The sequence below is a fragment of the Xyrauchen texanus genome, chromosome 21 (genome assembly GCF_025860055.1).
Source record: "Xyrauchen texanus isolate HMW12.3.18 chromosome 21, RBS_HiC_50CHRs, whole genome shotgun sequence".
NCBI lineage: Eukaryota > Metazoa > Chordata > Actinopteri > Cypriniformes > Catostomidae > Xyrauchen > Xyrauchen texanus.
Genome location: NC_068296.1, coordinates 18,349,803 through 18,364,769, shown reverse-complemented (window position 1 = coordinate 18,364,769; position 14,967 = coordinate 18,349,803). Strand labels below are relative to the sequence as shown.

At 36.8% G+C, this 14,967-nt stretch overlaps 2 protein-coding genes across 2 annotated transcripts in view; both read left to right on the top strand.

Moving 5' to 3' along the window:
- Nucleotides 1-11,720, top strand: part of LOC127661862 (peptidyl-prolyl cis-trans isomerase FKBP8-like) — a 72,067-nt gene extending 60,347 nt beyond the window's left edge. Inside the window, exons 4-8 of the mRNA XM_052152793.1 lie at nt 4,012-4,229; nt 6,943-7,121; nt 7,335-7,412; nt 11,246-11,386; nt 11,501-11,720. Of these exons, the coding sequence (XP_052008753.1) occupies nt 4,012-4,229; nt 6,943-7,121; nt 7,335-7,412; nt 11,246-11,386; nt 11,501-11,587 (703 nt within the window). The 3' untranslated portion in view covers nt 11,588-11,720. The remainder of the gene's footprint in view (nt 1-4,011; nt 4,230-6,942; nt 7,122-7,334; nt 7,413-11,245; nt 11,387-11,500) is intronic.
- A 1,671-nt stretch (nt 11,721-13,391) lies between these two features.
- LOC127661902 (small EDRK-rich factor 2-like) lies at nt 13,392-14,934 on the top strand. The gene is made up of 3 exons (XM_052152859.1): nt 13,392-13,835; nt 14,401-14,506; nt 14,633-14,934. Exons 1-3 carry the CDS (start codon nt 13,829-13,831, stop codon nt 14,697-14,699), a joined length of 180 nt encoding a protein of 59 aa, XP_052008819.1. The 5' UTR covers nt 13,392-13,828; the 3' UTR covers nt 14,700-14,934.
- Nucleotides 14,935-14,967: the final 33 nt, after the last annotated feature.

Here is a 14,967-nt window from a genome sequence, read left to right as displayed (position 1 = left end):
GGTTGAACGGCCGGCTCAATGGTGCAGTCAAAACAACCTGGAGCTGAACACGCTCAAAACAGTGGAGATGATAGTGGACTTTAGGAGGAACACCCCAAACATTGACCCCGCTCTCCATTATAAACAACACTGAGGCAGCAGTGGAGGCATTCAGGTTCATGGGCACTACCATCTCACACGACCTTAAGTAGGAGACACACATTGACTCCACAGTGAAAAAGGCCCGGCAGAGGTTGTACTTCCTTCACCAGTTGAGGAAGTTCAACCTGCCACAGATGCTGCTGATGCAGTTCTACACAGCAGTCAGTGAGTCTGTCCTCTGCACTTCTATAACTGTCTGGTTTGTTTCAGCTACCAAGTCAGACATCAGAAGATTTCAAAAGATAGTCCAGACTGTTGAACAGGTTACTGGTTCTCACCTTCCCATCCTCCAAGAACTGTACACCTCCAGAGTTAGGAAAAGGGCTGGAAAAATCACTTTGGACCCCATTCACCCAGCACACTAACTTTATGAACTGTTGCCCTCTTGCCGGCGCTACAGAGCACTGAGCACCAGAACAGTTTCTTCCCTTAGGCCATTCAGGCCAATACTCTCCATTGTAGCAGTACAATCATGTGTATATTCAACTATTCAATGATATTTATATTCCATTTCTATTTATTTGATATATCCTACCTCTTCTGCAAAATACAATAAATCACCTTGCACATAAATGTATATCTGTATATAACATAGTTGAACAACAATTTATTTGCCCTACTTTAGTTTCCTCTATATATTTATCTGTTGTAACTTATTTTTATTTTTGTTTCACTGTTTAAACATATTCTTGTATGTATATTTAAAATGTTTGTATGTATATGTTGTATATGTAAAAAATTATCTTTGTACTGGAAACTTGGACAGGATAAGCGGTTGACGATGGATGGATGGATGGATGGATGGATGGATGGATGGATGGAAACATGGCAAATTCCTTGTGCGTGTAAGCATACTTGGCAATAAAGCTCATTCTGAATTTGATTCTGAGAACAATAAATATAAAGCATAAATACAGTATGGTCTGCATTTCCTCTTTTACATTCTGTATTCTCAATATGCATGCAGATGGCTTTCTGTGTGTTTTCATGTGCCTAGGTCTATACAAGATCAAAGTTCACTGAAAGCTGGCAAACTTTCAGCTGTCAAGGATTGTGGAAATTTGATCAAATATTTACCTAACATTGCCCCCTTTCCCTCTCCAACCAAAATCCAATCAAGTGATTGATTAACTGATTAAAATGGACCCTGAATGGCATATTGGCAAGCATTCACAGACTAATACAGACAGACACACATAAATTAACAACTACACTAGTATTCTATCTAGTTACATTTAAATGGAGACTCCACTCTAAAAATACACTTCTGTCATCATTTTGTTCCAGATCCATTTGACTTTCTTTCTTGAATGAAATGCAAAAGATGTTAGGCAGAAAGTTGGCCTCAGTCACCATTCACTTCCATTGCATTGGAACAAATCATGAAAGTGAATGGTGACTGAGGCTAACATTCTACCTTTAGTGTTTCATGGAAGAAAGAAAATCATGGTTTTGAACAACATTTGGGTGAATAAATTATTACAGAATTTCTTACATTTTCAGAAAACTATGCCTTTAAGAGGTCTTGGATTAACTTGCAGACTGCAGCTTACCAGCTGACTCTGATATTAACACTACAATTTACTGGAATACTATGAACTGCTCTGCGAAAAATCCAGCTGTACAAACATGTGTGTTTGGGCTGTAGAACATCACACTGAGACTATCTACCAGGTTGGCTGACTCATGTTGTGCTTGATCCTGTTTTATCTCATGAGAGCACACTTAATAAATGTGCACAGTTCAATCGACTCAGTTTCAGCCTTTTTATTTCTCACCGTATTGATTTATGCATGGGCATGTGACCAAGTACTGACAATAATAAGGGCACATAAAGTTGTGTGGGAAAGGTGGTATGTCCCTGGGGCCTATATATGGCCTGTTTTCAGTGTCACTATTCAGCTACAGAAAAATCTCTATTAACCCCATGAAGTTCATGATCTTACTCAGCCCTATGCAGCAACATGCACTCCGATTCTAGTGCTATGCAGGCAGAAAAAAGCAGAGAGTAAAATCAATGGGGTTACTTATTATTATTGCCATATGTGGCTGGGAAATGAGATCGGAAGGTTATCTATCACAAAACATTAAACAGACCGTTCAAGAGTTTGTTTTGTAACTGATGCCTTGGATGATAAATATTGATGGACATATTGATGTGCTCAGAGATGCGATAGAGGGATGCAGATATCATGTATCAAGCTGTCAATCACATGGAAAGAGCCATGCTTGTTATTTGTGATGGAGAGAACTAGGGTGTTATTGTCCATTGGTATGACTTCCTTTCTTCTGTGGAACACAAGAGCAGACATTTTGAAGAGTGTTGATGCTGCTCTTTCCCATACACTGAAAGTGAATGGTGACTGAGGCTGTCAATCCCTAGCATTCTACCATTTGTGTTTTGAAATATGGATGACAAAAGATCCTAAATAAAGTAAATTATGAAAGAATTTCAATTTTTTGGTTAAGTAATAGTTCACCCAAAAATGAAAATCATCTCATCATTTGCTCACCCTAATGCATCCCAGATGTGTATAACTTTCTTTCTTTTGCTGAACACAAACAAAGATTTTTAGAAGAATATCTCAGCTCTCTAGGGCTCTTTCAATGCAAGTGAATGGTGGCCAGACCTTTCAAGCTCCAAAAATCACATAAAGGCAGCAGAAAATTAATAAATTTGTCGTTTAATATATATCTTCTGAAGCGATCCAATCACTTTGTGTGAGAAACAAATCAATATTTAAATACTTTTTTTTACTATAAATAGCCACTTTATCAGAATGTGAAAATGTATTGTAAAATATGACTTTAATATTGATCTGTGTCTCACCCACACTTATCACTTCTAAAGACATAGATTTTATCACTTGGGTCATATGGATTACTTTTATGTTGCCTTAATGTGATTTTTTGAGCTTGAAAGGTCTGCCCACTGTGCACTCGCATTTTATGGACTTACAGAGCTGAAATATTCTTCTAAAGATCATAGTTTGTGTTCCGAAGAAAGAAAGTCATTTTCGTTTGGAATGGCATGTGGATGAGTAAATGATGAAGCAATTTAAATTTTTCGGTGCACTATCCCTTTAAGGGTTCTGTTTGTCTTTACAGCTGGGGAAGAGTGGAGTTTTGTGTAGTTGTGAGAAAATAACAATGCTCAAAGAATATTACAGAGAAACTGTTCCTAACCTTTTTGTTCTTTTACATTTGTCACCAGACAAGCAAGCTAAAATTGTCCATCTACAAGCTTAAAGACCATTGAAATAGTTCAGTTTTCTCTTTTGACATAATCCATGGCCTGTCAAAACATATGGCCTACTAAATAAGCCTCTGCCTGAACTAGAGCTCAGATCTGGGCAAAGTGAGGACAGAACACACCCCCTGGACATAAGACCTTTCCCTCTCAACAGACAGACAGCAGGCAACCAGTGTCCAAACAGCAGCTCAACCACTGCCCTCTCTCTCTCTCTCTCTCTCTCTCTCTCTCTCTCTCCCTCCCTCCAGCCTTTTCTTACTTTCCTGCTCTTAAACAAAAACAACCACAATACCATAAGCACAAAAATAGCAGACCTATTCAAAAGGAGATATATCTATACAGTTAATGAGAATAAAAATAACATTGACAAACTGCCAACATGTCCACAATTGTCGGATTTTTGTAAAGTACCAGACAGACAGATAGACAGATAGACAGATAGACAGATAGACAGATAGATAGATAGATAGATAGATAGATAGATAGATAGATAGATAGATAGATAGATAGATAGATAGATAGATAGATTGATTGATTGATTGATTGATTTATGTTTGCAGTGGACTAAGATCTTGTGAAATAATGCTGCTGCCTTTCTGTGTGTGTTTCACTGGCAGGGAGCCTGATATACCAGCCTGGGCTCCTCTCCTCTATCAGCTACAGCTCCTAGACTTCAGAGACAAGCCAGACCCCCTTTCACTAGCCATCCCTGATCGGATCCGCATTGGCAACCAGAAACGAGAGCGTGGCAACTTGTACTTCCAAAGGGAAGAATACAGCAAGGCTGCACAAGCTTACTGCATGGCTTTGGATGTGCTTATGACATGCACGTATGGTAATCCAACCCACCATCACCTGTAAACCCCTGTGTAATATAATGCATTAAGCAGGCACATGGCAGTACATGCTGAAACAATCCTACATGAACAGGTGCACAGATCTCATTTGAACTTTTGGGGGGGACAACAAATAGATTTTTTCTTTATAATATTGACTGTAATATCGACAATGTGCGTAAATAAGGATATGTCCCCCATCCCCACAAGATCTACACCCCTACACACATACACACACGCTTGTTTTTCTATCATGTTAGGGATTTTCTATTGACTTCTATTGTTCTTTTTTGTTTTTCTGAGCTAATTATATTTTCTATTGCCTAGATGATGTCAGGTCATTTGGCACCCACACTGTGGGGTTGACCTGTTTACTTCTATCTATTTAAATGAAGACATAATATGGACTTCTGTTGTTTTTATATAATGCTAATTATACATATATATTATTTATTTCATTCATGAATTGTTTTTCCAAATAAGTACATTTCAAAATGTCCCCAAAAGGGATTCTGAGGAAGAACTTTCCCCAATGTTTAGCTAAGTATACCCACATACACAAATGTTCTATCGGTTTCATCATATCTAATGAATGGTGAAGTAGAAAATTCAATGGCGAATTATAATAACCATTAACAGGAAACCTCTTATAATTCTCAATTCAATCCAACCACAGCTAGCAGCTCAGCTAGTGTATTTGATCAATAATCATGTCATCGGAATGCTCAGTCATGTCTGCAAGCTGTGCCCATCCTGAATAACGCTCTTATTAAACCCTAAGCTAATCAAACGTAATAAATCGGCATGTTATTTCCACCTCCTTAATCATGGTAATTGCTGGAAAGCCTGGCCCATCTTAAGAGGCACGTTTGACAGTAATGAGACAGTAAAGTGCAAAGCGCCGCTTTGGATTAGACCATGATAATGACCATGTATAAAGCTGTGAACTCCACATCGCTGCATCACATATTAGACTCTCCACAATTTGGTACGGCTTGTTATTCTGCATTTAAATTTAATTTATATATATATCCCATTAACCACGAAGTAGTAATTTTATAAATGAGATTTTGTGTCAGCAGACACAAGAGAACATGTGTTTATGTATTGATCCTACCCAAGTCACTCTACATCAGTGATATACAATGATAAATACAGAACGTTATCTGTTTAAAACATTTAGCTATGTTTTCTTCAGGATTAAAGCAGCTCTAACCCAATGTCTGAATGTGCATAGTTTCCTCCTATATAGTATGTAAAAAGCAGTATGTCAGTTGAGTAGTATGTCCAAATCCTTAGTGTGCATAAAATAGTAGGCGAGAAATAGCAATGACCTACTATGTCTGCCGAGGTTCTGAAGTGTGCATCCACTTGACAATTTATTATCCCATAAGGCTTGAAACTGTGAGTCGGACGACTCATTTCAAGTGCTATATATCAAGTGCTATATACAACATACCAAGAAAGTTGATCCTTCTGGTTAAATTGTACTTGTTTAACAATACCAGAGTAAATTATTTTCTTGGTTGTTGTTACTATGTCATATACACTCATGGAGCACTTTATTGGAACACCTGTACACCTACTTATTCATGTGATTACCTAATCAGCCAATCGTGTGGCAGCAGTGCAATGCATATATATCACATAGATACAGGTCAGGAGCTTCAGTTAATGTTCACATCAACCATTAGAATGGGGAAAATATTTGAATATCTCAGTGATTTTGACCGTGGCATGATTGTTGGTGCCAGGTGGGCTGGTTTGAGTATTTCTGTAACTGCTGATCTGGGATTTTCACTCATAGCAGTCTCACGAGTTTACTCAGAACAGTGCCAAAAACAAAAACACTTTCAGTGTGCGGCAGAAACGCCTTAATAATGAAAGAGGTTAACGGGGAATGGCCAGACTGGTTTGAGCTGACAGAAAAGCTATGGAAACTCAGATAACCACTCTGTACAATTGCAGAATTCACAACATGTCAAACCTTGATGTTGATGGGTTACAACAGCAGAAAGGCACTTTATTAAGACCATAGCATTCCTAATAAAGTGCTCAGTGAGTGTATACGGGTCACGTGACAATGTCCTCGTTCCTGTATGAAGTATGTCCAGTAATGTATTCATACTACTAAACTGTATACCTAAAGAACACACTTTATTAAAGGCACAGAAGTAGGTTCTTCATCAGATGCAGTACATACTCTGACTTTGCACCAAATCGGACGCATTCACGTCAACACTTTACAGGACCTTACGACAGTAAGCCTGATTCTGCAAAAAAATATTTTTGCCTCTATAAGTCTGCCTGTAGGTGTTGGCTTAAGAACTGGTATAGGCATCTACAAAAGAACATCAAGGAATATTACAGTATATTGTCTACAGTGGAATGATATACAGTTGTAGGAAAAAAGTATGTGAACCCCAGATCTGTTCTGGTCTGTTCTTCAACTAAGTCTAGTCAATAGACAAACATTCTGCTTAAACGGATAACACACAAACAATGATACTGTTTCAGATCACCAATATTCTTGGCATGTCTGGAGTGATTCGCTCTCCTAAGGTGATCCCAAAGTATTTCAATCAGGATAAATCTGTATCTGATTTGCTAATTTATCTTAAGTAAACACATAAATTCCTTATGGCTTTCACATTCCTTGAACTCTGGGAGAAATGTTACTATAAGGGGCTTTACAACTGTGTCCATCTACAGAAGGCCAAAGCTGTATGCCAGAGGAGGAAGAGGAGGTAAACGACTACCGGGTAAAATGTCTGAACAACCTGGCAGCAGCGCAGCTGAAGCTTGGACAGTTCGATGAGGCGCTACACACCAGCCAAGATGTGCTGTTCCTCGATCCCAATAATGTCAAAGCACTCTTCAGGAAAGGGAAGGTAGGAGTTAGGAGTTTTGTGCGTTAATACATTCTGATTCAATATGGTCAGACTTTATTGAGATCTTTTATGGATGCTTGTGTAAGCCCCATCATTGGTGTGTTAATTAATCTTAAAAGGTTTGTTTGTACATTTGGATTACACTTTTCCTATTAATATATTAATTGTCACCTGGAAGTATTTGACATACCTGACAATGATATTTGTCTGCAGCTTTTATCGGACAAGGGCGAGTATGAGGAGGCCATGGAGACCCTGAAGAAGGCTTTGAAACTGGAGCCGTCCACTAAGGTGAGAAATGTTCTCATATCTCTTGAACTCATCTACATTTCACATGAGCTAGCAACAGAAAATTCCTCAGTAGCTATTTACAGATCAACCAAGGCCACATAATTGAGAAAATACATGGCCTAACTGGAACAGAGTTATTTATTTTTGCATTTCCAAACAGCTATCAGTTTCATTGCCAACTCAAATTCATTATGGGTTGGTATTAAGTGTTTATGTATTAAAGAAAGTGTATGTAATATATGGCATGACCAGGCTGTCAGACCTGCTAGCCCAGCTTAAACCAGCTAAGACCTAAGAACAACAGTTATCCTTTTTTTCCCCCAGCAGGTGTGGACTATAAGTTGAGTGTTGTGTAGACGTCAAACTGGTCTGTTTGAGACTTGTTTACAGCACAAAGTAATGACAAGGAAGTAAGAATCCTGTGCTAATAAATTTCACAGAATCTAAACAACTGATGCACTGTTCAAGGGTCAGTATGATTACATACAGTAGAACATGAAAACAATATTTGTTCCCATTGCTGTAATATTGGGGAATAACATAGTTTGGTGAGGCGTTAAAATTGACACAACCCAAACCTGTTCTGTCATGCCTTTGTGAATAGTTAGTCTGCCAAATCCTCAGAGCAGCCACTTAGATTAAAGCCGTCTGGAGCCACCACATGGGCACAAAGTCACACAAACAAAGTCTTGTGAATCAGCACTGTATACAGTGTGGATGTGTATCACAAGAAAGAAGCAATAAACAGAATAATCACCTTTATTCATAAAACTGAAGAATATAATGTCCCATTCTACTTTTAAAAGTTAGTAACAAGATATATCTGTTCCATGTTTTCTTGCAATGTTGCACAACATAAGCAGTAGATGCATTTGTCTTTCCACTAGAGTGGACTCAGCTCCTCTCACACCCTGCTTTGACCCAGAGTGCTCATGGTGAAGACTGAGTCTTGTCTAGACAAAACTAAAATATCTGCTGTTGCTATAATGACACCCCCATCTGGATGGCAAGGCAGAGAGAAAACATTGCCTCAAGAGAAAACTTGTTGCAAAATTGAAATTAGGATCATAGAGTCAGGAATAGCATGGGATTGAAAGCATGGTAATACATGTGCAGATATATTTTAATCTATTAGTAGTCTCTTTAGCATTTACTCTGCGCTTGTCACCTGATGGGTTTTGATGATAATTAGAAGTGTATGCAACTTTGAATCTGCACCCATAATGGTAGTTCAAGGGGGCCTGTGAAGAAAATAAGATATACAGTATATACTGTGTGTGCATATACATATATATATATACAGTACTTTGCAAAAGTTTTAGGCATTTGTGAAAAATTTTGCATAGTGAGGATGTCTTAAAAAAGAATGCCATAAAAGAAATAATGCCATTTATCAATTAACATCATACAAAGTCAAGTAAACATACAAAATCTAAATCAGAATTTGGTGTGACCGCCTTTGCATTTAAAACAGCATCAATTCTCCTAGGTACACCTGGACACTGTTTTTCTTGGTTGTTGGCAGATAGGATGTTCAAAGCTTCTTGGAGATTTCACCACAGTTCTTCTATCTGTTTATTCTCAATTGCTTCTGTCTCTTCATGTAGTCCCAGACTGACTCAATGTTCAGTGGGGGGTTTGTGGGGGCAATACCATCTCTTGCAGAGCGTCCTGTTCTTCTATTCTAATATTTTCAATGTGCAAAAGTAATGCTTGAGTCTACTAAAGCTGAAGATATAAATAACCATCTTAAGACTTATATATATATATATATATATATATATATATATATATAAAACCTTAATTAATTTTTAAATATTATTAGGGATGTCCCGATATCATTTTGTTTTTTTGAGAATGAGTATGAGTACCGATACTATTTTGATACTTGCCGATACCATGTCCGATACCTGTTTTTTTTTTTTTATCATCAAAATGATGTTTAAATAAATTCATTCATTAAAACTTTAATCAAATTAAACTATATTAATTCATTTTCAACATGATAGTATTTTATTTTTATCAAATTAAGTGATTTTATACAGAACCCCACAGCACAATCCAAAATACAACATTGGTGTTATTTTGTGTCCAAAAAGTGCTGCATAACAGAGCATTGCAGATAATATTACTTAAATATAATACAATTACTACTGATTTATTATTATTAGTAGTAGTAGTAGTAGTATTAAAAGACTAATGAATATTGCATAACTATACAGTAGTGATCTATTTCTGTAGTAATTTTTTCCCTTTAAATGTATCTTTTATTTTGACGGAGGAAAAGAAGTGTTTGTGTTGTAGACCAAGGAGCTTTGACGTAATGACTATTGCTTCCCACTGCGAAAAAGCCAGTCTTACATGACTCAAAGAAAATATAAAAGCGCAAAAGGCTACTATTTAATTCAATAAATATTGTATGTAAACTGTATGTGCCTCATGCTCTGACTGTTGTCATCTGCTACAAACAGAGGGTGTGACGCACATGATGGTGTTTTTTTAATCAGAACATTTTTACGAATACAAGTGTATGTGTATGAGCATGATTCTGATACCAGTATCGGTATGGGGACATTCCTAAATATTATAATAATCATGACACTTCTTTGCTGATTATCTGTTGGAAGAAATAGTCAGAATGATCTGGGTTCATTATAAGTTAGGCTCAATCGACAGCATTTGTGGCATAGCCTAATGTTGATTACCACAAAAATGACATATTTTCTTTAAAAAAAGACAAATCTGGGTTACAGTGAGGCACTCACAATAGAAATGAATAGGGCCAATCTGTTAACATGAAAATACTTACTTTTTCAAAGTTATAGCCAGAAGACTTAAACAATATGCATGTTAAAATGCTTTTAGTGTGATAAAATCATTAAATAACCTTTTCTGTGTAAAGTTATAGCCAATTTTACAACTTCGTTACCATGACAATGTAATGTCAACAAACAATAAAATGACTGTAAAAATGACAATTTAAACAACTTTACAGCTCAATTAATAAATGAGTTTTAACTGAAGAATTCATGTAAGTGCTTTTTTACTTTTAAACCCCCCAAAAATGTACCCCATTCACTCCCAGTGCCTCACTGTAACCTAGATTTTTTTATTTTATTTTTTTAAGAAAAGGAGGGACGAGTCTAAATTATTTTTGTTTTAACCAACATAGTCACAAATGCTTTTGATTGAGCTTAACTTGTATTGACCCACAATATTTCGATTTCATCATTATTTATACATGTTTTTTCAAACCTACTGTATACTTTCTGTGGAACACAAAAAGAGATGAAAGTGAGAATGTCAGGGCTGACAATTTAGTTTTAAAGTAAGCAAAGAACACTGTATTAGGTTCAATAAAGGGATTTCAGGTACAAATAAGGTTCCAGACAGAATTTAATTCCAGATACTTTCTACTGATAAAATTAGGTCAAGAAACTGTTTAATCTTCAAGGATAAAAGCAGGTGTTCATTATAGATTTAAGTGTTGAAAACTTAATGAGACCTTATGCAGTAAACAGCTATTTCTTACCACTTACAAACAAACCTTTTACTTATGCTGTTCCTGGGGATTACACAACAAACTCTGCATTAATGTGCAGGTTACATTTGAGAAGTAGTCATGGGTTGTAACCTAAGTGAGAGTTGCTTTTACAACATGATTGCATGCCAGTGTTGTTGTTTTGTGTGTGCACACCCAGTCATGACTCTCCTGAAATGAAGCTCACAGTCAGTGAAATGACTCCATCTGGTGGACAACTCAGAATTGTACAAAACTTAAGCATTCAAAAAAGCCACCACTAATCTTTTTCTTCAATATTGTATTTTTATAGGCCATACATGCTGAACTGTCAAAGTTGGTAAAAAGACAGGCGGGCGAAAATGAGACCCAGAATTGGCAAGCTAAACCAGCCCATGTGTTTGGGGAAAATGTAGCACCCTTTCAGATGCCTCCCACCAAAAAGAAGCCATCTGTAAGTGACCACCTAGTGAAGAGAATAAAAGTGCTGGAGACTTCCTTTCAAAATGTGCCAGAGCTGGCTTCCAAGTGCCTCCATATTTTGGTCATATGTTTCCTTCTTTTTCAGGGAATTTCTTGGAAGTTTCTGCTTGGAGCTTTGGTGGTGGCCTTGGGCAGTTTAGTCACATCTGTGGTCCTGACCGCATGGAACTAGATCTCTCAACCTACTTGCAAATCAACTACGAGTCTCACAAACAAACATTCCACAAAACTGCCAGGAAAGGAGGAGGGAAAATGCACTCAACTGTTTAGAGAGCTGCTGCATGAGCGGCCTGACCGTTGGCACACCGAATTGTGCAAAGCAGAATGTATGCACAAAAACCAAGGGCAAGGCAAACACATTTCAAATATTTACAATAAAAATATTAATATGATTGGTGAGTTTTGTTTAGCTTTTTTTAGCATCACATGCTGTGTTGTACACTTTATAGTAAGGTTTTATGTGTTAACATATGTTAACAATAGTTAACATAAAATAAACTAAATGTGTTGAAGAAAATAACATTCGGTAATAAAAATATAAAAATAATCAATCAATTACTGCATTACTTAAGTATAACACATTTATTTGCCAATTGTTTAGTTTTTATAAGAGTATCTTTAGTGCACACGGTTTCCATGTTTGACCTTTTTATTATATTCTAATATCTAAAATGTATAATACCTATTGATGGTAAAAAGGTAAAATGCCATCAGCACCACTGCTTGATGCTTCTAATGTAAAAAGCTAATGAGCCCACATTTCCAATCCCTATAACGCACCTCAGTGAAGTGGAGCTGCATACAGTCTTGAATGCTTAACCCCCAAAAAATATACTCTGGTTCCAATCCAGGGATCAATTACCTGGGCACAATCATCAAACATTGCTCTCTCTTCCACCTCCACACTCTGGCATTCCTGTAAACAGACTGAAAAGTGATTCATCTGTACAGAGGATCTTACGCCTGGTGCTAAAGCTGATGAATCTACTGTTGCCTTTGTCTTGCCCAAACCAATTGGTGTGACATGTTGGAGGAGGCTCTGACATGTCACTTTGAATCACAGATCATTGTTACCAGTTAACAGCACACCAGGTGTTGTATATCTCAAATGGAATTGACTGAAGTGTCTCTGGTATTTTATTCTTGTATCTGTTTTTGCATAACACCCTAGTTACAGTCCTAAGTACCCAGGAAGGTGACATGGTACAACAGAGGCTTTTTTTCTGAAAGTCCACCATAGGCATACAATCTGAGTCAGAGACTACTATTTGTGTTTTAGGAGTATTTAGTTGAAATTTGTTAAACTGAAACCACTCCACAAAGCAGCTAAATAGGTTCCTTTATTCTTCCATTAATGGGATAGTTCACCCACAAATGAACATGTTTGAAAAATCACTCTCATGCCATCCCAGACGTGCATAACTTTCTTCTGCCAAACACAAAGATTTTTAGATAAATATCTCCGCTCTGTAGGTCCATAAAATGCAAGTGAACGGTGGCCAGAACTTTGAAGGTCAAAAAAAGCTATAAAAGCATCATAAAAGTAATCCATATGGTTTCTGTGGTTAAATCCATATCTTCAGAAGCAATATGTGTGAAAAACAGATGAATGTTTAAGTCCATTTTTACTATAAATTTTCCTTCCTGCCCTGCAGAATGTGAATTGACAAAATCAAAAGAAGAATGCAGAACTAAAAGTGAAAGTGGTACCAAGTATACTGAAAAAGGACTTAAATATTGATCTCATGTATTTCATATTATAATACTGTCAAATTGCTTTTGAAGACATGGATTTAACCACTGACGTCATATGGATAACTTTTATGCTGCCTTTATGTGCTTTTTGGGCCTTCAGAGTTCTGGCTACCATTCACTTGCATTGTGTGGACCTACAGAGCTGAAATATTCTTCTAAAAATATTTATGTTCTGCAGAAGAGAATCATACACAACTGGGATGGCATGAGGGTGAAGAAATGAGAGAATTTTTATTTTTAGGTGAACTATCCCTTTAATAAGCTCTTTCTAATGTTCTTCCACACCTGTCTAACATTTTTCACCTGTTGACTTCAGCTACTCGTACGTGTAAACATTTATTCAATATCCAGAGAGCGATATCATCAACGAAATATAATCAGAACCTAAGCTTTAATTGTGAGGATTTCATGATCAATCCAACGTTTTGAAGTTATTTTGTACTCCTAATCAACATTATGCAGTAAAAAGACCAGCTTTTACCAATGAGAACACTTCTCGTGCATGACGTCACCCATCTCATCCAATCAAATCATTACCCTTCGTTCTGATATTTCTCGTGATGCTGCAAAGCAACGATTCGTTGGCGAGGAAATAAGATAGCGGCCCTTTGGGTGAGCTACTCTGAAAACCGGATAAAACTGACAAAAAATAAAAACAATGACCAGTGAGTATAAATGACTGGGTCTCACTTGGGTTCACTATAGCAATATGTTTATGAGCGATCGTCTCAGGTTGTGACGCGTGAGGCCTGTGGGTTTGACTGACTCAAGCTTTAAGCTTGAATGGACGGAATTAAAGTCTAAATTCGTATTAAAACAATGTCGTTGTAGTTGCTACACCGCATATTTTTTAAACGTTATATTTATCCTAAATCCATATGCGTGCTTCTATAGACATGTATTTTTGGTGTCATGATACGTCATGTACACGCCTCTTCAACTGCAGCCTCATTATAATGATTGTTCTCTAATCAAATACTTTATATAACATGCCTCATGCCACAGCCTCTGTAGTTATTAGGGAAAGTTGGAAACCTCATTCTTTTTTTTTTTAAACTGGGTTTAATAAGCATTTTCATACATATCTTTTATAATGTTTAATATTTGTAATAATGCTGGTCTGTTGAATAAAAAATAAAAAAATTCCCCATGTCACTTTAAATTTCTTAATCATGCATGCACAATTTAGATGAAATTACTGATATTCAGCACTGACTGTGTCCACTGTAGGGGGAAATCAGCGTGAACTTGCTCGCCAGAAAAATGCCAAAAAGCATATTGACATGCACAAGGGCAAGAGAAATGATGGTTTATCTGCTGCTGCCAGAAAGCAGAGGTAACCTACAACTGATGTTGATATTGCCTTGTTCCAGTGAATCAAAGCATTCAAAATGTGCTACACATTATTGTGTTTATTTTTGGACACATTATTGCATGTACTCAATTCTTTTTTTTTTTCTAGAGATGCAGAAATAATGCAACAGAAACAAAAGAAAGCCAATGAGAAAATGGAACCTACATCCAAATAGTCCGAAGACAAAAAGCAAACCTGTTACCAATGTTCTTTTCTTTCAGAGCATTTAATACAGTACTGATTTTGGTTGATTGGGCATTTACTTCACTGTGCACAGGTCTTCCTTTTCTTGATCAGTATTTACAAATGTAAAAACCAAGAATAACATCATCTTGGAACTACATAATCTTGTATTTTATATAAACCATTCCTTTTCTTGAAATTGCTGAATAAAGTGTACATAAAATCTAGAGTGCGCTTTTGTTTCAAAAGATATGCAAAAT

Bases quoted from the DNA above. Each gene is read 5' to 3' on its own strand.
- LOC127661902 (XM_052152859.1), top strand. The intron at 14,507-14,632 runs GTAACCTACAAC...TTTTTTTTCTAG, and splicing joins GCTGCTGCCAGAAAGCAGAG to AGATGCAGAAATAATGCAAC.